General features: G+C 44.7%; 2 protein-coding genes across 2 annotated transcripts in view; both read right to left on the bottom strand.

Annotated features, from left to right (window-relative positions):
* pigg (phosphatidylinositol glycan anchor biosynthesis class G (EMM blood group)) overlaps positions 1 to 26,194 on the bottom strand; it is a 130,254-nt gene that overhangs the window by 78,079 nt on the left and 25,981 nt on the right. The window contains exons 7-8 of the mRNA XM_079508489.1: positions 16,095 to 16,312; positions 13,496 to 13,783 (exon numbers count right to left, since the gene is read on the bottom strand). Coding sequence (XP_079364615.1) covers positions 13,496 to 13,783; positions 16,095 to 16,312 — 506 coding nt within the window. The remainder of the gene's footprint in view (positions 1 to 13,495; positions 13,784 to 16,094; positions 16,313 to 26,194) is intronic.
* On the bottom strand, positions 4,554 to 6,077 carry LOC306927122 (FAD-dependent oxidoreductase domain-containing protein 1-like; the record flags this gene model as incomplete). The annotated part of the gene is made up of 1 exon (XM_079506787.1): positions 4,554 to 6,077. The coding sequence occupies one exon, from the start codon at positions 6,075 to 6,077 to the stop codon at positions 4,554 to 4,556; it is 1,524 nt and encodes a 507-aa protein (XP_079362913.1).

Below are 26,194 nucleotides of genomic sequence, written 5' to 3'. Positions count from 1 at the left end.
ATTTTGAGGTCAGGCCTAAATGGGTCAAATGATAAGGGACAATATCGGTGGCACCCAACTGTAGATCCAGCCATGACAACAAGGTCACAAGGAGAGCGATGTCAAGTAAATCCGTCACATCTTCTACTTTATATGTTGATATGAATCAGCTGGACAGGAGGGCATTTCGCTGTGACTCGCTGGCATGTTCCAAGTTCAAGTATGGTACACCCATAGACTACTACAGGCTCCAAACAGAACCGGCTCATTTACAGGATTATTGTGTTTGTATGGTTTGAGTACAAAAACATAATTATTCTCTCAATTACATAGCCCATGAAACCCTGACTTCATGGAGATGTTCTTTTTTTTAACCCATTTAGGCCTGACATCGAAATTAAAAAAATGTCTTCAAAATCCTGACAGTTTTCTATATCAGTGGTGCTCAATATTTCATGTCAAGGCCCCCCCATCTGAAAATATGTAGTTCCAGGGACCCCCCCCAGAAGCAAAGATTTGAGTTAAAATGTTCACTCTGTAATCATATATATTCAAAGATTTGAGGCACATTTTCACAATTTTTCAAAAATAGCAGACCTACAAGTTCATAGCGCGGCACTCGGTGCCACGCTATGAGCTTGTAGATCTGCTATTTTTCAATAGCTAAAGTATAACATAATGCTTTAAAACACCAAAAGGGGTTCCCGCCCAAAATGGGTTAATCACATTCCTACGCCTATAATTTGATGACCTCTGCCGGGCATCAAGGAGGCACTTTTATTGAAGTTGGCATGGTACAGACTACAGAACGCTGTTGTATTCAGGACGTTGTCCTGAATAGCCGTTTCGGTTTTCCTTTTCTGAAAGTGAATCCCCCTGTGAGTGTCTTTTAAAAAAAGCATCATGCATTAAAGGAGAATTCCATGCTAGAAGGCTTTCTTACCTTTCTTTGTAGTCGTTACGCCCCCACCGAAGAGGTCCAGGTGTTTTTTTGTGCAAGAACTCCTTATTGGCTATTTCCCCTACCATAAGCCCTCAATGAATTGCATTGAATTGAATGGGGCTATGGGGTGTTGTGCTAATTCGCTTATTTCCATCGAAATAAGTAGTAAAGTGTGCCGCTTGGGATATTATTTACATTATGAAGAGAGGATATATACAAAAAAACACCCCATAGCCCCATTCAATTTAATGCAATTCATTTAGGGCTTATGGTAGGGGAAATAGCCAATAAGGAGTTTTTGCACAAAATAACACCTGGACCTCTTTGGTGGGGACGTAACAACTACAAAGAAAGGTAAGAAAGCCTTTTAGTATGGAATTCTCCTTTAAGGTGATTATAATTACTGTAATTAAGATAGATTAAAGATATATATTTTTGGGGCTTTTTCTGCCTGTATTGGATAGTGTACAGTATGGTGACAGGAAATCGGGGAGACAGATGGAGGGTGACACGCGACACGCCGTCAGGCTGGCTCGGCAGCCATAGGTGCCCGGACCGCTACACTATAGCCGCCCGGGGCCAAATTAATCCATTTTGGTGTTAGCATTATGTTATGCTTTAGCTATTGAAAAATAGCAGATCTACAAGCTCATAGCGCGCCACCGAGTGGCGCGCTACGAGCTTGTAGGTCTGCTATTTTTGAAAAATCGAAGAACCACTGACATAGAAACATAGCTTTTTCAGAAAACTGTCAGGATGTAGAAGACATTTTTAGAATCTGATCTCAGGTCAAACTGGGTTAAGATAGATTAGATGGAACTATAAAATGCAGTATAGGAAGTATAGGAAACCCCAAATCCCAAGGCACACGGCCTCGGTACAGTTTGGGAACCACAGCTGTAGGTAAGCATTTTTCACAGAGTTCACAAAAAACAAAAAAAAACTCCTCAAACTAAATTTAAACAATAGCTTAGCTAGTCTATTATACAGTTAAAAAAAAACAAAAAAAAAACAGGAGAATGCCGGTAGCAGGATAGAGGCAAGACAAGTCAGGTGGAGTTGCAGGACGTGAGGGCTTATAATGGTTTAGTGATTATAACAGTGTGATTTTTTTTGAGTGGTGCAACCACTCCCTTACGGAGCTATGTGTGTGGGTGGGTGGGTGGGTGGCTGTGTCCGAGCACGAAAACAGCATGGTTGTTTTCCACCACCTGTGCGCAACCTAACACACGCACATATTAACTGTATATATGGTGATTTCGGGTGTGCCAGTACATCACAGTGACAGTACAGTACAGTAGAGTAGAGGGACCCCCACACGGTAACAGTCATTTCGGACGCGGGGCGGCTCGCCGGAATCGGGCCGGCACCCTGGGTGCGTTCCTGTGGGTCTGGAACTCCTCCCCCCCCCCACGGAGTTGCACCACTCACTTCACACGGGTGTGATTTTTTAACTTTTTAACTCATGTCTTCTAACATGTTGAACATGACAGTTTGGATTGAAACGAGTGGACTAATATGCGCCATCACCTCAGAGACGGTCTTTAACGCACTGAAGCACAGAGCGCAACATCTGTGTGTAAAATAGCGGCGCACCCTGATGGCGACAGACCACACCTCATTCACACACTATTACGTATCTCTGAATCTACGGTGCTGTCCATGGTTTTGATCAGAACAGGAATGTTCTGTCCTCATTTCTGACTTAACCCATTTTGACCTGGGAACGAATTCTATAAATGTCTTCTAAATCCTGAGTTTTCTGAAAAAGCTATGTTTCTATGTCAGTGGTTCTTCGATTTTTCAAAAATAGAAGGTGGGGCTTTTCAGAGATTTTACTCATCTGCTGCTGGGCAGTCTGGCGCCTTTATTTTGAAAAATTCCAGGGCATAAAAAGTGTTAAGACTAACACAGCCATGGGCACTATATGCACAGAATCATTTGATATTTAGACAATGGGTGGCAGGTGTAAAAATGACAACTGTGCCGGTTGGAAGATAACAATGACAATCACGCTGCCCGTTAGCGCCACTAACTGGGCAGAAGGTCTTTACAATAACTGAGCGATTATGTGTTCTGTTCTACACAGAGGTGGTAGTGTCTGAGGTGCACACATTAACCCATTTTGACCTGAGATCAGATTCTAAAAATGTCTTCTACATCCTGACAGTTTTCTGAAAAAGCTATGTTTCTATGTCAGTGGTTCTTCGATTTTTCAAAAATAGCAGACCTACAAGCTCGTAGCTAAAGCATAACATAATGCTAACACCAAAAGGTGTTCCCGCCCAAAATGGGTTAATGCAAGTGCAAATTTAAAACGAGGAAACAGCTGTCCCTGGCAATGTTAAAACAAAGTCTATGCCCTTGGAACGAGCACACGCTTTATCTCGATTGTTTCCTTATTAGTATTCCTTTAAATGGCATTTTATCATTATTACGTTACACTTGTTGTTCATTAGACTGTATCGTTGTTATATTGTTGTTGTGTCGTGTCATGTCGTGTTCTGTTAGGGCAGTTTTGCAGACCTTGCAGCACCAGCGTTTTTCTGCCTCGACTTCAAACCAGAACATAATTAAGCAATATTATGTGGGTTAACGTGATTATTGCCACGAGAGGGATGCGGTGAGGAACGAGACGAAGTCGAGTTCCGCAAGCATCCCTGAAGTGGCAATAATCACGTTAACCCACACCCTCGAGTGTAATATTGCAATTATACAACAGTTACCCTTAAAACTAAGAAAATCGCTGAAATAATATATTTTTTTAATGACAGATGTAGTCACTACGACCACAAATGTCCCAAGAAACTAGCTAGCCTAGCCACCGAGTTTGCTAGCGCTCTGGGAGAACAGAGCAGCTGAATTATTTGTTTTGATTAGGTGGTGAATGGTGCTGGTTTAACCCACGGCTAGAAGGCTGTTTCAACCAATCAGATTGCTTCCTCGAAACGACCTGTGGTATAATACAGCATAATGAAGCATGGACAAGCCTAAGTAAGTGCAGTCAATCAACAGCAGGTGTATCACGATTGGTCCACAGTAGCTTGTAATCCATACACCAATCAGCAGCCACTAGTATATGAGAGGCTATCTGGATGATTGGTCCACAGTACACACAAGTGATTGAAATCCATGAACCTGTCAGGCTAACAGATGGGAGGATCGCTGGATATTATACATCTGGTTAAGCAGCAACGGCAAAGGACACATTACACACACACCAGAAACCAGGTGACATAAAATAGAACATAAAGTGGATCAGCTGCTTATACAATCAGTCGATATCGTGAAGTAGTCTTGAATTGTTGCTACAACACGTCTTGTCACTTAACCCATTTTGGGCGGGAACCCCTTTTGGTGTTTTAAACATTATGTTATAATTTAGCTATTGAAAAATAGCAGATCTCCAAGCTCATAGCGCGCCACCGAGTGGCGCGCTACGAGCTTGAAGGTCTGCTATTTTTGAAAAATCGTGAAAATATTTATTTCAGAAAACTGGAGGATTTAGAAGATCTTTTTTTTTAATTTTGAGGTCAGGCCTAAATGGGTCAAAGTTCCCTCTTGGGCTTTCTTCTCCACGTGGCAATGCCAAAGCACCCCATCCAATAAAATAGTTTATAACTGAAACTAGTTAAAAGCTCATCTCCAACATGGGCTCCTGCTCCAGGATTCTTCTGAAGCCGAGGCCACTCAAGTCCAGGGTCTTGAAGCTTCCCTCGAGAATGAGCTCGGCCACAGCCCGCCCCACCGCGGGGGAGTGCTGGAGGCCGTGTCCGCTGAAGCCAGTGGCAAAGTACATGTTGTTGACCATGGGGTGCACGCCAACGATGGCATTCTGGTCGAAGGTGTTGTAGTCGTAAAAGCCCGCCCACGCACCGGTGACCGTGAGGTTCTCGAAAGCAGGTACGCGGTGTGCCAAGTGAGGCCTAATCTTTTCCTCAAAGAACTGGTGGTCGACCTCCAGGTTGCCGGCATCGGGCTCCACCTCCTCTGGCGATGTTCCGGCGATGTAGTTCCCGCCAAGTCCCTCTCTCCTGCAGTACACGCCGGAGTAGTCGATTAAGAAGGGAGTGTCCAGACCCGGTCCGTCGGGACAGTGCAGTGCGTAGATGTACCTTTTCCTAGGCTCCACGGGCACGGGGATGCCAGCCATGATGGTGCTTCGGGGACCCAGGCCCATGCCCAGCATCTGTGCCAGTTTACCAGAGAACGCTCCTGCTGCGTTCGCCACGACAGCACACCGGACAAGCTGATACTCCAGGCTGTTTGGCATCTGAACTTTAACATGCGTTATCCTTTTGAGGTCCACACAGTCTCCATCTACAGTGTCCATTATGTTGGTTCTACAGCTAAAACCTGTGACCTCTCCGATGCACTGCTGGACGCCCATGGACATGGCCTTTCTCCTAAAAGCATTCAGCAGAGCCCAAGGGTCAAACCAACCCTCATTCTCCAACCCATATGACGCGAGCGCGACACCATCGGTGTTGATCCATGGAAACGTGTCCTTCAGTTGCACGGGGGATAGAAGAGAGACCTTAGCTCCAGCGTCCCTCTGGGTCTTGCGGTTCTTCTCCATGACGGGAGCCGCGTTCTCGTTGGCCAGGATGAGGTATCCTGAATGGTTCCAGTGCAGGTCCACTGCACCTTCGTTGAGCACGGAGAGATGTTCATCGATGTTCCTCATGAAGTCAGCAGAGGCCAGGGAGAGCAGGACATTCTCAGGCAGGGAGAACTGCTGCCGGATCCCCCCCGCAGAGAGGACCGTGGACGCCTGGGAGTACGTCGGGTCCTTCTCCACCACAAGTATACGAACGCCATCCCGGATCCTCTCCTTCTTTTTCAGCCAGTAGGCGATGGACCACCCCACCACGCCCCCTCCGACTATCACTACGTCGGCTCTCTCGGGTGGCAGAGCTGGACGGTTGGCAAGAGGGGTCCAGACTCTCCCCGCCAGGGCATCCGATGCCTTCTGTCTAAAGGCTTTGAACTGAGACTCCAGATCTTTGAAGAAGTCATTCTGCAGAGGTTGACCGGTGCTCAATCCGCGGTGCCCACACAGCAACAACGTGCGTCGCCGGGTCACCCGCAAGGAACCAAATAATAGTCCGGGAACCGTGCGCCCAGTAGCATGCAGTCCTCGCCTTGTCGACATTGCTGGAGCTGTTTTAACTGATGTTGTGTGCTTTTATGCCACTATGAAAAAGCATCATAACATAGACTATAGTGTGAATAGGATCGACAAGCTTCATCTGGAACCAACCACTAACAAAGGACAAGTGACCTTGTAGCAACCGGAGAGGTTCCTCCTGTTGGCTGCAACAAGAGGAGAGAGAGTTTTTACGTAGCTTTTACGTAGTTTTTACGTAGCTTCTTTTAACTCTTCAACTAGCATGCTTTTTTTGGGGGGATACTTAAAAGAGTAAAGGTGGTTGCACACCGGCCGCGTTTTTTGGGAAAACCGATGGAGAAACGCAGCTAAAAATGCGAATTCGCATCCGATTTGCGCCCGGTGTGTGGAGACCTTTACTGTTGTTACCGGTGTGTGGAGACCTTTACTGTTGTTACCGGTGTGTGGAGACCTTTACTGTTGTTACCGGTGTGTGGAGACCTTTACTGTTGTTACCGGTGTGTGGAGACCTTTACTGTTGTTACCGGTGTGTGGAGACCTTTACTGTTGTTACCGGTGTGTGGAGACCTTTACTGTTGTTACCGGTGTGTGGAGACCTTTACTGTTGTTACCGGTGTGTGGAGACCTTTACTGTTGTTACCGGTGTGTGGAGACCTTTACTGTTGTTACCGGTGTGTGGAGACCTTTACTGTTGTTACCGGTGTGTGGAGACCTTTACTGTTGTTACCGGTGTGTGGAGACCTTTACTGTTGTTTTGGAGTTTGATAGGGTTCAAGATATTCAAGGTCCATGAAAAAGAACTAGTTCCAGCTGGCTGTCTTAAGCTGCATCGGTGTCGAGGCAAAACTTAAACTGAGACGTCGAACCCACGTGGTTCATGAGAAGACGTAGTAGTAGCAGAGTCTGATAGAAGACAGGGCTCAGTCTGATAGAAGACAGGGCTCAGTCTGATAGAAGACAGGGCTCAGTCTGATAGAAGACAGGGCTCAGTCTGATAGAAGATAGGGCTCAGTCTGATAGAAGACAGGGCTCAGTCTGATAGAAGACAGGGCTCAGTCTGATAGAAGATAGGGCTCAGTCTGATAGAAGATAGGGCTCAGTCTGATAGAAGACAGGGCTCAGTCTGATAGAAGACAGGGCAGAAGACAGGGCTCAGTCTGATAGAAGACAGGGCTCAGTCTGATAGAAGACAGGGCTCAGTCTGATAGAAGATAGGGCTCAGTCTGATAGAAGATAGGGCTCAGTCTGATAGAAGACAGGGCTCAGTCTGATAGAAGATAGGGCTCAGTCTGATAGAAGATAGGGCTCAGTCTGATAGAAGATAGGGCTCAGTCTGATAGAAGATAGGGCTCAGTCTGATAGAAGACAGGGCTCAGTCTGATAGAAGACAGGGCTCAGTCTGATAGAAGACAGGGCTCAGTCTGATAGAAGATAGGGCTCAGTCTGATAGAAGATAGGGCTCAGTCTGATAGAAGACAGGGCTCAGTCTGATAGAAGATAGGGCTCAGTCTGATAGAAGATAGGGCTCAGTCTGATAGAAGATAGGGCTCAGTAGTAGCAGAGTCTGATAGAAGACAGGGCTCAGTAGTAGCAGAGTCTGATAGAAGACAGGGCTCAGTAGTAGCAGAGTCTGATAGAAGACAGGGCTCAGTAGTAGCCAAATACCCGGTTTTGCACAGAGGGTTCTGATCTGATGCACCGTTAACTCCTGTCACTCACAGTCAGCATGACACACCCCATATTTGGGTGTAGCTGCAGTGGGAACTCCATATATGGTTATGTCTGAGTCATAGTGATGGATGGGCCCCCCCAAAGGGCCGCAATCCGCCCATCCAGGATTCCAGGGTCAAATAAAATAGAATTTATGCCAGCCAAGTCTATGGAATGTTTGATGTGACATCATCTAGCAGCTGATATAAATACTGCCGCGCTGCAGCCTTCACTAAGTTCAAACGTGTGTGATTTTTAATATTATTAACCCATTTTGGGCGGGAACCCCTTTTGGTGTTTTAAACATTATGTTATAATTTAGCTATTTAAAAAAAGTGCCTCAAATCTTTCCGAAAATTGTCATGATTTAGAATTTTTTTTTTTTTAATTTCGACGTCAGGCCAGAATGGGTTAATGTGAATGCCATAATTATGTTTTTTGTCACTATTTTGTTTAATATTTTACTTATTTGATGATTTGGGTAAAATGTTTGTTCCGGAAGTTTGATTGTGTCATTTCCGGTAACATGGCCATATAGTTTGGAATAAGCTCAGGGTCTCACTAGTTATTGCAGCTTCCGTCCATGCTGAGCAGACGGGAACTTGTCACATTGATCATGGAACGTGTCACAAGTTAAAGGTTTGTTTGTTGCGAACAAAGTGATTGCGAACGAAGTGAGTACTAACTATAGAAGCTGGCCAAAACTGTGTGTGTGTCTGTGTGTCTGTGTGTCACGCTGTAACACCACCCGCCCGCCACCAGAGGGCAACTGAAATTGGAACGATACAGAGGTCTCGCTGTGTGTGTGTGTGTGTCAGACTGCCAGAACAGCTTTGTTCGCTTCCCGCGTTTACGCGTCTTACTGGTTATTTATGTGTCAATGGTTTAAGTTGTCAATATTTAAGTTCTACGTTACATTTCATGATGAGGTTCATTGATCGTTTTATTTGTTTCCTTTCAGTCCTGGTTATGATGATGTTGTGTTCATGGGTTCCTCTCACTACTTCATGCCCTTTGAATTACGTGCAGTCAGTGAGGTAAAAATGACTTGTTTTGTTCACGAGTAATTTCCTTATATTACGTTATGTGCTTTGTTTTATGTTGCTCATTCTGATCATGATTTATTTGTGTTTTATGTCAGTATTGACGTGGGCTTTGGAAGCGATGCTTGCTACACTAAAGCCGTCAGTACATACACAGAACAACTGCCTCGTTCGTTCTTCAAGTTGCATCACAGGGTGTGACAATTAACATTGTCGACTGAAGGCCTCGTAGCGCGGCCTGGAAATCTAGCTTGATTACATGATCTGTATCTAAAAGGTTTATTATTGTGCAGGAGCTAAGGTCATGATAGACAGACAGAGACAGACAGGCAGAGAGAGACAGACAGGCAGAGAGAGACAGACAGAGACAGACAGACAGAGAGAGACAGACAGGCAGAGAGAGACAGACAGGCTGAGAGAGACAGACAGGCAGAGAGAGACAGACAGAGACAGACAGGCAGAGAGAGAAAGACAGGCAGAGAGAGACAGACAGAGACAGACAGGCAGAGAGAGACAGACAGGCAGAGAGAGACAGACAGAGACAGGCAGGCAGAGAGAGACAGACAGGCAGAGAGAGACAGACAGAGACAGACAGGCAGAGAGAGACAGACAGAGACAGACAGGCAGAGACAGACAGACAGAGACAGACAGACAGGCAGAGAGAGACAGACAGAGACAGACAGGCAGAGAGAGACAGACAGAGACAGGCAGGCAGAGAGAGACAGACAGACAGACAGGCAGAGAGAGACAGACAGAGACAGGCAGGCAGAGAGAGAGAGACAGACAGGCAGAGAGAGACAGACAGAGACAGACAGGCAGAGAGAGACAGACAGAGACAGACAGGCAGAGAGAGACAGACAGACAGAGACAGACAGAGACAGGCAGGCAGAGAGAGACAGACAGACAGACAGGCATAGAGAGACAGACAGAGACAGACAGGCAGAGAGAGACAGACAGATACAGACAGGCAGAGAGAGACAGACAGAGAGAGACAGACAGAGACAGACAGGCAGAGAGAGATAGACAGAGAGACAGACAGGCAGAGAGAGACAGACAGAGACAGACAGACAGAGAGAGACAGACAGAGACAGACAGGCAGAGAGAGACAGACAGAGACAGACAGGCAGAGAGAGACAGACAGAGACAGACAGGCAGAGAGAGACAGAGAGAGACAGACAGGCAGGCAGAGAGAGACAGACGGAGACAGACAGGCAGAGATAGACAGACATAGACAGACAGACAGAGACAGACAGACAGACAGGCAGAGAGAGACAGACAGGGACAGACAGGCAGAGACAGACAGACAGACAGACAGGCAGAGAGAGACAGACAGAGACAGACAGGCAGAGAGAGACAGACAGAGACAGACAGGCAGAGAGAGACAGACAGAGACAGACAGGCAGAGAGAGACAGAGAGAGACAGACAGGCAGGCAGAGAGAGACAGACGGAGACAGACAGGCAGAGATAGACAGACATAGACAGACAGACAGAGACAGACAGACAGACAGGCAGAGAGAGACAGACAGGGACAGACAGGCAGAGACAGACAGACAGACAGACAGGCAGAGAGAGACAGACAGAGACAGACAGGCAGAGAGAGTCAGACAGAGACAGACAGGCAGAGAGAGACAGACAGAGACAGACAGGCAGAGAGAGACAGACAGACAGACAGACAGACAGACAGACAGGCAGAGAGAGACAGACAGAGACAGGCAGGCAGAGAGAGACAGACAGAGACAGACAGACAGGCAGAGAGAGACAGACATAGACAGACAGGCAGAGAGAGACAGACAGACAGACAGAGACAGGCAGGCAGAGAGAGACAGACAGACAGACAGAGACAGACAGGCAGAGAGAGACAGAGACAGACAGGCAGGCAGAGAGAGACAGACAGAGACAGACAGGCAGAGAGAGACAGACATAGACAGGCAGAGACAGACAGGCAGGCAGAGAGAGACAGACAGACAGAGACAGGCAGGCAGAGACAGACATAGACAGACAGGCAGACAGAGACAGACAGGCAGGCAGAGAGAGGGGGTTACAGCAGAGAGAGGGGGTTACAGCAGAGAGAGGGGGTTACAGCAGAGAGAGGGGGTTACAGCAGAGAGAGGGGGTTACAGCAGAGAGAGGGGGTTACAGCAGAGAGAGGGGGTTACAGCAGAGAGAGGGGGTTACAGCAGAGAGAGGGGGTTACAGCAGAGAGGGGGGGTTACAGCAGAGAGGGGGGGTTACAGCAGAGAGAGGGGGTTACAGCAGAGAGAGGGGGTTACAGCAGAGAGAGGGGGTTACAGCAGAGAGAGGGGGTTACAGCAGAGAGAGGGGGTTACAGCAGAGAGAGGGGGTTACAGCAGAGAGAGGGGGTTACAGCAGAGAGAGGGGGTTACAGCAGAGAGAGGGGGTTACAGCAGAGAGAGGGGGTTACAGCAGAGAGAGGGGGTTACAGCAGAGAGAGGGGGTTACAGCAGAGAGAGGGGGTTACAGCAGAGAGAGGGGGTTACAGCAGAGAGAGGGGGTTACAGCAGAGAGAGGGGGTTACAGCAGAGAGAGGGGGTTACAGCAGAGAGAGGGGGTTACAGCAGAGAGAGGGGGTTACAGCAGAGAGAGGGGGTTACAGCAGAGAGAGGGGGTTACAGCAGAGAGAGGGGGTTACAGCAGAGAGAGGGGGTTACACACCAGCATTCCGAAGCCCGCTAGCAGCACTATGAAAGTGGGAAATAAGGGCATTGGCATTCAGCAGACCACACTCACTAATGTCTGGGTAAGAAAAGTCCGACACAAAAGGTGAGCGCCACATAGACTTCCCTGTGGATAAAGTGTGACCCTCTGCTTTCAGGCTACAGACACAGCCTACATCAAACAGGCTAAAGATCTGACCCATTCCACAGGCTGTGAACTCCTCCACGTATACCTGTAAAAAGATAAAACCCTACATCCCATATTTCTCCATACTTAACCCTTTCAGGCCTGACGTTGAAATTAAAAAAAAAAATCTTCTAAATCATGACAATTTTCTGAAAGATTTAAGGCACATTTTAACGATTTCTCAAAAATAGCAGACCTACAAGTGCATGAGCTTGTAGATCTGCTATTTTTCAATAGCTAAATTATAACATAATGTATGTAACACCAAAAGGGGTTCCCGCTCAAAATGGGTTAATATTAATAATATTCTGCATTTAAAGCCGGGGAAAGTGTCTGGCATTTTAGATCTCAGCTACTGTATATATATAGGCTACTGTGCATAGCAACAAATGTTTTGTTTTAAAGAAAACTATAAAAATTCAGAAGGCATGTTGTTGCTGTCGCAGGGGAAACCTGCTTGATCATACTACAGCATTTTGATTGATTGATTGATTGATTTATTAACAGTTTGCAGAATTACAGTACATTTCAAGCACAAACTCAATACAAAGACTGTTAACTGTGAGTGGACGACCCAATTAAGCATTACACTTGTTTACAAGAGGGGTCCACCTTGTTCAATTCATCAAAACATTTAGAGACGTACAAATAGACACTTCTATATAGTCAAAGAACAGAACAGGAATTCATCACACGGAAGCATCAAAAGTCAGCAGATCCACAAGCTCTAAAAGAGCTCTAAGAGCGTACCGATCCGCTACTTTTGCTCTATTTTTTATTTGAGATCTGGAGTAACACGTTTCCACCAGGTCAGCTTTAGCTGTTGAAAAATAGCAGATCTACAAGCTCATAGCGCGCCACCGAGTGGCGCGCTACGAGCTTGTAGGTCTGCTATTTTTTTGAAAAAAATCGAAGAACGACTGACATAGAAACATAGCTTTTTCAGAAAACTGTCAGGATGTAGAAGACATTATTAGAATCTGATCTCAGGTCAAAATGGGTTGATGGGTTAAGTTGTGTTGATATGTTGGATCTAACATGTGTGTCGAATACACATTTTTTTCTCAGTAGCTATTCGTTATTTCAGTAGTAGCAAAGTTTGACTTTTGGAGTAATCAAGACTGCATGAATAGCTCACTCACATTTTCTCTTATATACAGTAAATCACTGCAACCTTTTTAAAACCACGTCTTCTCTGGCGGTCGTTCGCCAGGCTGTGTAATACATTTATTCATACGAATAGATCTACGAGGTGCATAAATTATCTGTTCAAATAGGTCCCAGTGTGTGTGTACACGTGTGTGTGTTAGGGCATTAAGCAACTAGTCGACTAGTTGGTACTAGTTGACTAGTTGATAAGAAAAATAAAATCACACCCGTGTGAACTGAGTGGTGTAAGGTCTTATATAGACTGATCAGCTGTGGTCTGACGTAATGTCTGACGTAATGAAATCACACCCGTGTGAACTGGGTGACCATAGCAACCATGCTCATTTTTTGGTACGAACAGACAGACAGACAGACAAACTAACAAAGCCAGTTGTAGGAGTGGTTTACACCACTCAAAAAATAATAATGAAATCCCCGATTTTGTAGGCCTCAAGATCAGGTAGATTATAGTTATAGTCACCAATGTACACAGTTTTTAAATGTACAAATATGTATTTCCAAAAAAAAACATAATAGGTGGTTAAACAACTAGTCGACTAGTAAACTAGGCAACTAGTCAACTAGTAAAAAACTAAAAATGACTAGAAGTGAATGCCCTAGTGTGTGTGTGTGTGTGTGGGGGGGGGGGGGGGGGGACGACGACGACGACGACTTACCTTGCCCAGAATCATCTTCGGTCCCTGTGAAAGTCGCCGTGTTGCCATGGAGACCAGGATGCAGAACAGTGCCGACGAGAAGGCGACGGCGGCAAAGACCAGACCCCAGGAGAGGCTGCAGAAGTAGCAGGAGCTCTCGGCGGACGTGCACACCAGAACGTGTGCCGAGGCGAGCAGCAGGCACAGGAGGTAGAAAGGCAGGGAGAGCAGCGCCGAGAGGACCGGGACGTCCACCTCCGCCGCGCCGCTCAGGGCCTCGGGCATAGCCAGCAGGAGGACCAAGAGGAGCTTGGCATTCAAAAAGAGGAAGAGCGAGAGGAAAAACACGGGGGAGAGAGAGACGGATTGTGAAACTTATACGAGTCCTTAACCCATTTGTGACCGGGTCTGGCAAATAGGCCCTCATCTCGACCAGAGTCATTTTTCAGTTTTACAGATTATTAAAGTACAGAATGTAAGCTTTCATATGATGTATCATTCAATGAAATTGGAAAATATTTGAAGGAGATATGACCATTTTAAAATGATTGTGCCGTTTTACCCAAAGCTGAGAAAATCCCCTTTGAATGTTCACAACATTTCAACACCTAGAGCTGGCTAGCCTACTTTGACTTATAAATGTATACATTTAATTTGCCCAAATCAATAATCTGTTGGAATGAAAACCTTCTTCAACATTCAAACTGTGTTAATATGAAAAAAAAAAATCACAAAAAAAAAAGATTTAGGCCTGACGTCGAAATTTAAAAAAAATCTTCTAAATCCTCCAGTTTTCTGAAATAAATATTTTCACGATTTTTCAAAAATAGCAGACCTACAAGCTCGTAGCGCGCCACTCGGTGGCGCGCTATGAGCTTGTAGATCTGCTATTTTTCAATAGCTAAATTATAACAATGTTTAAAACACCAAAAGGGGTTCCCGCACAAAATGGGTTAACTCCCTGCTTAACATTTTTGTTCACTGCAGTGCAAACTGACGACAGATTCAAGTTCGGAAAACACCTTTTTTTTTAACCCGACGTCGAAATAAAATAAAAACGTTCGCTCTGAAAGAATATATACCTTATTCAAAGATCTGTGCCGCATTTTTTACGATTTTTCAAAAATAGCAGACCTACAAGCTCATAGCGCGCCACTCGGTGGTGCGCTATGAGCTTGTAGATCTGCTATTTTTCAATAGCTAAAGTATAACAGAATGCTTGAAACACCAAAAAGGGGTTCCCGCCCCCAAAATGGGTTAATGATTTTATGGCGGCTTTCGCCTATATATATATATATATATTTTTAATAGATGGACAGACAGTAAGTAGGCTGACAGGAAATGGGGGACAGAGAGATGGGGGAGTGACATGCAGTAAAAGGCCGTCGGGATCGGGAGTCGAACCCACGGCACACTGCCAGACTGGGCTATACCGGCCAAGGTGCCTGGACCGCTGAGCCACGGCCCAGGCCTTCGGAACACATTTTAATGAATAGAACACAATCTTTAAGTATAGTACAAGTAAGACACGTGAACGCGGGAAGCGAACGCAGCTGTTGTGGCAGTCTGACACACACACACATACACACACAGAGCTTTTTTTTCTTAATAATTATTATTTTTTTTTTTTTAAAGGTTTTTTTTTTAAGGTTTTTTTGTTGCGTGCGTGCGTGCGTGTGTGCGCACGTGCGTGCATGTGTGTGTGTTTTTGTGTGTGATACAGCTGCGCCCTCTGGTGGCGGGCGGGTGGTGTTACAGCGTGACACACACACAGACAGACACACAGATAGACATGATCTGCTGGGTCTCATAGTAAATGCTCACTGCGTTCGCAACAAGATAGCTAGCACATTATGCAGTGGTTGGAGGTGGTCTCCCTACACTTCCATTGTAGGGAGCATTTCAACCCTGGTGTCAGGGTTAGGTAGGACGCCTACTGGTTGACAATGTCAATACAGTTGTTGACAGCTGCATCAGATTGGACACAACTCTATTGTCGTTTGGACATCACTGCATGTACTGTACCAATTGCTTGAATAAGCTATTCAAAAATGTGTTTAACAAGGCTCAGATTGGCAAGAAGGACAGCTGTATCTAGCTCAAAATTACCATCTTGTTTTTGGTCCAAAAATGTGTCCTAAATGATCACTTCAGTGTTCGTAGTGCGCCACTCGGTGAGCTTGTAGATCTGCTATTTTTCAATAGCTAAAGTATAACACAAGTAAGACGCGTGAACGTGGGAAGCGAAGGCAGCTGTTGTGGCAGTCTGACACACATACACATACACACAGAGCTTTTTTTTTCCTCTTAATTTTTTTTTTCTTTTCTTTTTTTTAAGGTTTTTTTTTGCGTGTGCGCGTGCGTGCGTGCGATGCACGTGCGTGTGTGCGTGCATGTGTGTGTGTGTTTTTGTGTGTGATACAGCTGCGCCCTCTGGTGGCGGGCGGGTGGTGTTACAGCGTGACACACAGACAGACAGACACACAGACAGACATGATCTGCTGGGTCTCATAGTAAATGCTCACTGCGTTCACAATCACTGCGTTCGCAATAATGCTAACACCAAAAGGGGTTCCCGCCCAGAATGGGTTAAGCGGTTTTCAAAATGCATTCTTCTCACCTGGAAAACGAAGACCATGCCAGCGGTCATGGAGTACATGTCGTATTTGCCCAGCTGCTTGCTGAGGGCAGCGCTCATGGCGGCCAGGGCCTCCATGTACTGCTTCAGGACCTTTTTGCCCATGTTGGTCAGCACCTCGGAGGTGTTTCCCTCCATGTAGAGTTTCATCCAATTCCCGTGGGACTTCTCTGCCACACGGAACTGCTCAAAGCCTGCATCTGTGAACGAAGATAGAAGATGGATTGGCATCGGCGCTGATGGTATTTGCGAACGAAGTGTGCACTAACTATAGAAGCTGGCCAAAGCTGTCTGTGTGTGTGTGTGTGTGTGTGTGTGTGTGTGTGTCACGCTGTAACACCACCCGCCCGCCACCAGAGGGCAACTGAAATTGGAACGATACAGAGAAGAAATTGGAACGATACAGGTCTGTGTGTGTGTGTGTGTGTGTGTCAAAATGCCACAACAGCTTCGTTCGCTTCCCACGTTTATGCGTCTTACTTGTTTTTGAATGGTGTTAGCTACTCCTATAGATAGCTACAGTATGTGTGTCCCTGTGTGTGACACACACACACACACACACACACACACACACACACACACACACACACACACACACACACACACACACACACACACACACACACACACACACACACACACACACACACACACACACACACACACACACACCTTGTACAGTACAGTACAGTACAGTACAGTACAGTACAGTACAGTACAGTACAGTACAGTACAGTATAGTACAGTACAGTACAGTACAGTACAGTACAGTACAGTACAGTACAGTACTACAGCATGAGTACAGTACAGCACCACTCAGTTCAGACGGGTTCCAGGTTTCATGGAAGTTTAACCCATTCATTCTTGACCCCGACTATTAACTTTGAGATCCAATAGTTAATCATCACTTCGGGTCAGTCTATTGATCATTCCCACCATCAGTTCTCAAGGTTTTATGTTTTGTTAAAAGACAATCAGGCAAGCATGGCAACAGAAGGGTCTGGAAATATAACCCCCATCCAACTGCATTGATGGAGAAAATATGAACTGACCAGAAAGGCCTTTGATTGCTATGACAAGACATTTGATTTGATTGATGCATTCAATCATGATACAGTTCACCAAGGTGCATAGTACTGTAGAAGTATCCATTCCGGATACACAACACAAAAAGTCAGGTCAAGGACTTCATTCCATCGGGATCCCAAATACATAATTGCAGCATAGGTATGGTGTCTCACTGATAAAACATGTTATTCAGTTGTGTTATCAGTTTTGGTCGGGAACCCCTTTTGGTGTTTTAAACATGTTATAATTTAGCTATTGAAAAAAATAGCAGATCTACAAGCTCATAGCGCGCCACTCGGTGGCGCGCTATGAGCTTGTAGATCTGCTATTTTTTTTAGCTTGTAGGTCTGCTATTTTTGAAAAATCGTGAAAATATTTATTTCAGAAAACTGGAGGATTTAGAAGATTTTTTTTTAAATTTTGAGGTCAGGCCTAAATGGGTTAAAAATAAATTAAACACCCATTTCTAGACTAATAACCCTATAACCAGGGCCCCTCAGACCCCGACTCTGTTCTAACTTGCCCATCAGCCAAATTATTCAACAGATTTATAAAAACATTTATATACTGTATCATCCATCCATCCATCCATCTTCAACCGTAATCCGTAGTCAGGTCGTGGGGGCAACAGCTCCACCAGAGTGCTCCAGACCTCCCTCTCCAGAGCAACATTTAGTGACTTCCTCCTGGGGAGATCCCGAGACGTTCCAAGGCCAGTGAGTCGATGTGTTTCCTCCAACTGCGCATTGGTCTGCCCCGGGGTCTCCTCCCAGTGGGACGTACCTCGAGGACCTCCCTAGGGAGACGCCCGAGAGGCATCCTAACCAGATGCCCGAACCACCTAAGCTGGCTCCCGTCCAAGCAAAGAAGCAGCGACTCTACTCTGAGTCTCTCTCGTGTGACTGAACTTCTCACCCTATCTCTCTAAGGGAGATGCCAGCCACCCGTCGAAGAAATCTCATTTTGGCCGCTTGTATTCGCGACCTTATTCTATACAGTATCATAATTCTGAAATATTATACTAAAATAATGTATTTATAAATGTATTTCAGTGAGGATAACTCATGAATGGATGAAATATATATTTTATCGTATATAAAATGAGCAATATATTTATTATGGTATGGCGATGAATTGGATCTGCTTTTTAGTATATCCATCAGATCAAAACCACGGAGAGCGCCCTGGATTAGGAGAGACGAGGCGTTCTTTCTGCAGTGGTAAACGGGAAGTAAACGGGACCGCGCATGAACAAAGAGCGAAGCGTACGGTGGCCTTGGAGTCAAACTAAAAAAAAAAAATATGTGACTAAATTGGACTGAGGGACTGCCATTGGATATTTTTGAATTTTCGTTTTTTCATGTCATATGAAAGCAGGGAATCAAAGCTTCAAATTGACATATTGGTTGTTCAGTTTGGAGTAAGATATGGCTTATAGAGTAATGTCTTGCAGAAAACAGCGAGTTGAGAAAACAGGCTTGAAAGGTTCACTTTTGTGGTCTCTAACATTACACCTAGCTACATGTTTAAGCATTTATTTCATATTTACATGTCGATTTCAGCTCTGACACTTATTTCAGACATGCTCTAGTATGTGAAGAGTCTGCCTGTGCTATTAATTCTCTCGCCTGATATCATTGAAGATGCGCTAGGACGTGTACACACGTCCTTTGAATCCGTCGGTTGGATTCCATAGTAGTTAAGTAAAGTTACCTTAAGTTATGGCAAATATGCAAAAAAAAAATGCTTACAACTAGCTTTCTTCACAGATGTGTTCATAAAGGTGTCTACTATCACAGAACAAAATGTTCCAACCCAACTCCCTTGGGAAACTTTGTGACAGCTGCTGAAAGTTGGGGTAACATTATCAACCAATGTAAGGCAAAGAATTCCAAATTTCATTATACTTTAAGTAGCATGTGACATGTCAAACTAGGGGGTTTTCATGATGCTGAATCCATTCCAAGCATTAGTTTTGCACGAAAAACACTCCTTGGGCTAAATTCAGCCATAGCCACTTGCCCAAATGTGCCCACATGTGCTGACCTCATCACATTTGTGATGACAGCTATGGGCATTTTTAGGCAAAGGAGTGTTTTTTGTGCAAAACTAATGCTTGCAATGGATTCAGCATCATGAAAACCCCCTAGTTTGACATGTCACATGCTACTTAAAGTATAATGAAATTTGGAATTTATTTTTGCCTTATATTGGTTGATAATGGTACCCCAACTTTCAGCAGCTGTCACAAAGTTTCCCAAGGGAGTTGGGTTGGAACACATTTTTCCGTGATAGTAGACACCTTTATGAACACATCTGTGAGGAAAGCTAGTGGTAAGCATTTTCTTTCCAGATTTCCCATAATTTAAGTTAATTTTCCCTTATTATAGGAGGTGTGGACGCGTCGGATGGACGGAGACGGTTAACCCATTCAGGACGGGAACCCCTTTTGGTGTTTTAAGACATCATGTTATACTGTAGCTATTGAAAAATAGCAGATCTACAAGCTCATAGCACAGCACCGAGAGCTTGTAGATCTGCTATTTTCTTTTAATCGTGAAAATGTGGCGCAAATCTATGAATATATTTTTTTCCCGTTTTTTACTCAAATGTTTGCTTCCGGGGGTCTCTGGAACAACATATTTTGAGATGGGGGGGTCCACGGCCAAATGCAGATAATTCTGGGGGTCCTTGACATGAAAAAGGATGAGCACCACCGATATAGAAACATTTTCAACATTTTCAGAAAACAGTATTTTTTTAAATCGACCAAATAGTTAACTAAAAAGGGTTAATTAACTATTCAGCAACATAAACTATCTGAATGTAAATAGAATGCACACATACTGTATATGCCAACAGATTTAACAAGCCCAGCACTAGACGTACAGTACAGTTGAATGGTTTCTCTTTCGCTTCATCACATGGAAACATAACCACATTGCTATGGAAACAAAAGACCGAAATAGACTGGAAAACGTGTTGGCAGAATAACATGCTAGTTGCAAGCAAGTTATTTCTAGAATCAAATCAAGTTTGAAAAAGTGGAAGTGGAAAAAGTTATTATTTTTTTTTTTTTAAGAACAAGGGTATCCAGTCAGTAGTGCTTGTGGCCTCACAGCTAGAAGGTCCTGGGTTCGATTCCCACTGGGGACGCTGTGGGCGTGTTCTCTCCTCCGCGTCATCAGTGCCCATACCCGAGGCGGGGTTGGCGAAAGGGCCTTTCTGTGTGGAGTTTGCATGTTCTCCCCGTGTCCACTAGGGTAGGTATACCCTCACAACAGACATGCAGTAATCCTGGTCTCTAAACTACCTCCCCCTGGCCAGCCGGGGCGCCTGATGGAGGGGAAAGAAACTGGTTGGAATAGCGTGTTCCTTCCACGCACTACGTCCGGCCGGGGAAACTCTCCCCTGTCAGGTGAAAAGAAGCAGCTTGGACTACTCATGCATAGAAGGAAGCATGAGGTCAGTCTGCCCCCCCCCCTAACAAGAACAAGGGTATCCATCAGGTGGCACAGGGGTAAAGCACTCGTCCACCATTGTCCACAATGCCTCTGGGTTGGCAGAGTGCTCCAACAAACGCAATGGGCTCTATGCGCACACAGAATACTGTAACTCTTCCAACTTTCGGGCTCTGTTCCATTTTGTGTACAGTGGTTCTCAAACGTTTTAATTTCAAGGACCCCCATAACTCTAAGAGTGTACACCCGTACAGGGCCATGTGGAACCCACTCAAGGACACTTTGAGACCCACTGGTGTAGCAGTGTGTTTCCAGTGAGCCAACATGCACGATAGCAGCACCCTGACTCTGTTTGGCCCATGTTCTTTCCAAAATGGCGTGTGTGCATAGAGCCGTGACCGCTGGTGGGAACCCGGCAAGGGACTGTGTTGTTTTACTGTAGGTTGGATAGGGAGTAGGCATGTAACGATATATCGTATATCGATATTAATCCTGACGATATGAATCGATTCATTGAAATAAAAAAATCGATTTTCAAAAAATGTGTGAAAATGTGTAAAAGCTTTAGTAATATTCCGTCATATTCAAGTGCTTTTGGAGAAATGATAGTCACTTTCAGTAGTAGAGCACTGTAGAGGGGAGCTGTGTGTGTCTGTGACTGTGCCCAGGTGATGGTCGTTGATGCTCATCAAGGAAGGCAATTATGTTTCTGCACTGTCAAAAGTAATGCTACTTTTTTGCAATGTAGTCAAATAAAAAATCTCTTATATAAAATTAAAAAAACTGTAATTTTTCTTTAAAATATATATATTTTTTAATATCGTGAAAAGTCGTATCGTGAACCTCATATCGTGATACGAATCGTATCGTGAGTTGAGTGAATCGTTACATGCCTAATAGGGAGTGGATCTATCTAGGAGAGCTGGCATGTTCCTTCACAAGCATCAAGACCCGAGGACCGATTCTAAAATCAGAAAGGTTTTCTGAAAAACCTGTGTCGTTATGACAGTGGTGCTGACATTTTTTCATGTCATGGACCGCCAAAAGTATATCGTATTTGGCTGCTGACCCCCATATCAAAATATTTTGTTCCAGGGACCTCCAGAGGCAAGGTTTCGAGGTAAAAATGTTCGGTTTATAAAATATATACATTCTAAGATTTGCACAAATATTGTATCACGGTTTTAAAAAAATAGATTTACAAGCTCGTAGCGGGGCACGAAGTGATGCGCCATGCAAGTTGGACTACAAGTTGCACGCATTAAAATACCTTGGAGGCCCGGAACTATTTAATCCAATTCATCCATGTGCCCATCATTTATAGCGCACGGACCACTTTTACCAGCCCACATTTATAGAGCACGGACCACTTTTACCGGCGCACCGGAAGCTGGTGTGCATGTCTGTGTAGCAGCTAACAATAGCCACACCACTCTAGAGTCGATCGACAACAATGGGAGGTAATAATAAATCTATCGCGACTAGCGGAAGGCCGTCAAACACAGGATCTTTTTTCAGAATTAGACGGGATGATTTAGATCGGGAGTTATGATCGTTTTAAGATTTTCGTTTTCGTCAGCTAAACAGCCAGTTGGTCCAGTTGAACGTTTATAGGCCATTCATTACCTAATAATGCAAATTTCTCAAAACAAAATCAACATAATATTATGGATTACATTTCAATAATAAAAGTCATTGAAAACTGCATGTCTGAGCCAAAATAAATGGTGCATTTATATATAAATGGTAAATGGTGCATTTATATAGCGCCTTTATCCAAGGCGCTTTACATAGATTGTGCATTACATTCACCCATTCACACACACATTCATACACTGATTGCGGCGGAAGCCATGCAAGGTACCAACCAGCACATCGGGAGCAATTTGGGGTTCAGTGTCTTGCCCAAGGACACTTCGACATGTAGACAGGAGGGGCCGGGATTCGAGCTGCCGACCCATGGATCATTGGACGACCTGCTCTACCTCCTGAGCCACAGCCGCCCACCAAAGAAAGCTGGTCAGCAGGCGGATTCATGAACGTATGTATACAGACACTAGTTTAGGCCAAAAAACCCAAAAAACTACCGGTATATGCCAAATTTCCCACTTCAGCCAGAAAAGGCCCCTTGGCTGCCGGACGGTTAGGAGCACTGTCAGTGTCGGGTGAAAAGAAGCATCTGCAAACTCCATGAGTTTGGGAGGAGACGTGGTTGTGTCTTACATTACACCCTCCCCAGGTCAATTATGTAGGCTAGCAGCGACAGAGAGAGACAGTGTAATAGTTCATCGTTAACCCGTTTAGACCGTAGGTAGGACTAGCTAATCCAACCCATGGATTGTCAGGACGTGTACACACGTCCTGACCTAGCGCATTTTCATTGATATCAAACGAGAGAAAGATATTCCGGCGGGTTGGCCTCTCCTTCTGCACCATACTCCTTGCTGTTTGCGCATGCGCGCAGCCGTTCACTTCCCTGTTTACCGCTCAGAAAGAAAGGCTCGTAGCTCGGAATCTGGGGAGCTCTCCGTGGTTTTGACCAGATGGATATACTAAGCTCTTCCTTTCTGACTTCTCGTTTAAAAAGGGATTATCGACTTTATCGTAATCATAGCGAGGTAAGCAAGCAACATTATTTCTCCTGGTTTTTGTACGGAACGGAAGGGGGGGGGGGGCTTTCAGAGTAAAAGCTGCCATATCTGCGCGGCACCCCAAGCTCAACATTTAAACCCATATATTAACCCATTTAGGCCTGACTTCGAAATTTAAAAAAGTATTTTTAAAATGTATTTTTTTCTGAAAAACCTCATGTTTCTATATCAGTGGTTCTCAATATTTCATGTCAAGGACCCCAAAAATGATATGTAATTGGCCACCGACCCCCATCTGAAAATAGTTCCAGGAACCCACCCAGAAGCAAAGATTTGAGTTAAAAACGTTCAATCTGAAAGAATATATTCAAACATTTGCGCCACATTTTCACGATTTTTCAAAAATAGCAGACCTACAAGCTCGTAGCGCGCCACTCGGTGGCGCGCTATGAGCTTGTAGATCTGCTATTTTTCAACAGCTAAAGCATAACATAATGCTTAAAACACCAAAAGGGGTTCCCGCCCCAAAATGGGTTAAGCTCCTTTCTGGTAGCGATTTGCGTTTCCGCGGGCCCTTTTTCACTTGTCATGTTAACGAGTTTTCTCCAACAGTATGCGCTAAAGTATGGCACAGTTTCCTCTGGATGCACCGGAGAGGAAGAGTCATGAAAGCACCAGAGGAAACAATACAGCAATCTACTGTAGCTGATGCAACCTGACAGTTAAACTGAACCCATCATTAGAACCATGAAGAAATCACTGTCTGTGAGATATATTATATATATATATCATTACTAAATTCACCGATCGCTGTCTGTCCTATTCCGGGTCACCAGTGAAATGCATGTTGGGACGTACACAGATTAATACTGGGACACACTTTTCCGCGTAACAGACCCACGCGGGGAAAACAACTCGGACGGGGCATGTTAACGTGAACACACGCGCTGTTTCGACACCACACTGAACATCATTTGCTGTTCATATATTCAGAAAGGGTAAGGACTAGTATATATATATATATATATATATATATATATATATATATCCTTTATTGATCGGGATTCGAACCCGTGACACACATTACAGCCTAGGTGCCTGGACGGCAAGGTCAGCAGTCCGGGCCATATATATGTATTTTGTTTTAAATATATAAGTGTGTGTGTGTGTGTGTGTGTGTGTGTGTGTGTGTGTGTGTGTGTGTGTGTGTGTGTGTGTGTGTGTGTGTGTGTGTGTGTGTGTGTGTGTGTGTGTATATGTGTGTGTGTGTGTACATATCTTTGTTGACCACTGTACAGCACTTTGTGACTTTGTTTTGAAAAGTGCTTTATAAATAAAATTTACTTTTCTTTTTTTTTTACTTACTTACCATCTTATTTTCATTCCCCATAACAGGTGTGAGCAGTGGCCCGAACCTCTAGTTTATTCAAAAAGACAATAGCAAATCTGATAAACACTAAGCTAATAAGACAAATTCAGCGAGGAATTCGTGCACAGGGCGCCCCGGCCCGTAACCTGACTCCGCCAGATGGGGCAGCAGAGAGTGCACTGTGTATGCCTTGATCCCACCTCTAGCTTGCCGCTGATTGGCCAGGCCGTTTTGTGGCCGGGCATCAAGTCTGCCTGAGAGTTCCCAGATGGGAGCAGGAGGGGGGAACCCAGTGTACTCTCTGCTGCCCCATCTGGCGGAGTCAGGTTACCCGGCCCGCGCCCGATAACCAAGTTAGGGCAAGTCGGGGCACGTAGCGTACCACATAGGCTCTAAAGACAGTGAGCACTAGGGCATTCACTTCTAGTTATTTTTACTAGTTGACTAGTTGCCTAGTTTACTAGTCGACTAGTTGTTTAACTACCTATTATGTAAAACATAAAATAAATTAAAAAAATAAACTTTTTTTTTTTTTTTGGAAATAAATAGTTGTACATTGAAAAACTGTGTACATGGTGACTATAACTATAATCTACCTGATCTTGAGGCCTACAAAATCGGGGAAAAAATTAATTAAAAAAATAAACTTTTTTTTTTTTTTTTCTTATCAACTAGTCAACTAGTACCAACAAGGTCGACTAGTGGATTTACTAGTCGACTAGTAAACTAGTCGACTAGTTGCTTAATGCCCTAGTGAGCACCCGCTTCGCTTCGCAGGCCGGGTGGACCATTTTGCTGCATGTCACACACCCCTAGTCTCTCATAGCAGTGCTAAAAAAATAAATAAAAAAGGAATTCCTCGACGAACAAAATGGTGTGGCTCACAGCCCTGCAGCCCGCTGGGCTTTCAACAAACAGTGTGGAGAGAACCTGGCTTAGCACGCAGAAGTTTCTGCTGGCGAGCCTCACCTCATTTGGTATGCAGCCATCAGTAAATCATCCAAGGTCAGTTATGCACTCTGTGTTTTTGGTTTAACCCATTTTGGGCGGGAACCCCTTTTGGTGTTTTAAACATCGTGTTATAATTTAGCTATTGCAAAATAGCAGATCTACAAGCTCGTAGCGCGCCACGGTCTGCTATTTTTGAAAAATCGTGAAAATATTTATTTCAGAAAACTGGAGGATTTAGAAGATTTTTTTTTAATTTCGACGTGACAGTTTTCTGAAAAAGCTATGTTTCTATGTCAGTCGTTCTTCGATTTTTCAAAAATAGCAGACCTACAAGCTCGTAGCGCGCTGCTATTTTTCAATAGCTAAAGCATAACATGATGCTAACACCAAAAGGGGTTCCCGCCCAAAATGGGTTAATTGTGCTCTGAACAAGCTGTGTCTTCTCAGCTGTGAATGCTATACCAAACCACCTGCAGCAACTGTTTTGTGTTTTCCGAGTTTAATCCATGGAAAATTCCTTGAAAGATGAGGTCACTCGCAATGTCAGTTCAGACCGTCGTGGCAATTTAGCTGCACTGATTTGTCAGCTGCCGTATAACCCCTAGGGAAGATGCAGCAGCTGACCAATCTGTGCATGCTGAT

Source organism: Electrona antarctica (assembly GCF_951216825.1).
Source record: "Electrona antarctica genome assembly, chromosome: 1".
In the NCBI taxonomy this organism is placed as follows: domain Eukaryota; kingdom Metazoa; phylum Chordata; class Actinopteri; order Myctophiformes; family Myctophidae; genus Electrona; species Electrona antarctica.
Note: the sequence above shows the minus strand (reverse complement) of the source record. Positions and strands in the feature narration are given on the sequence as shown.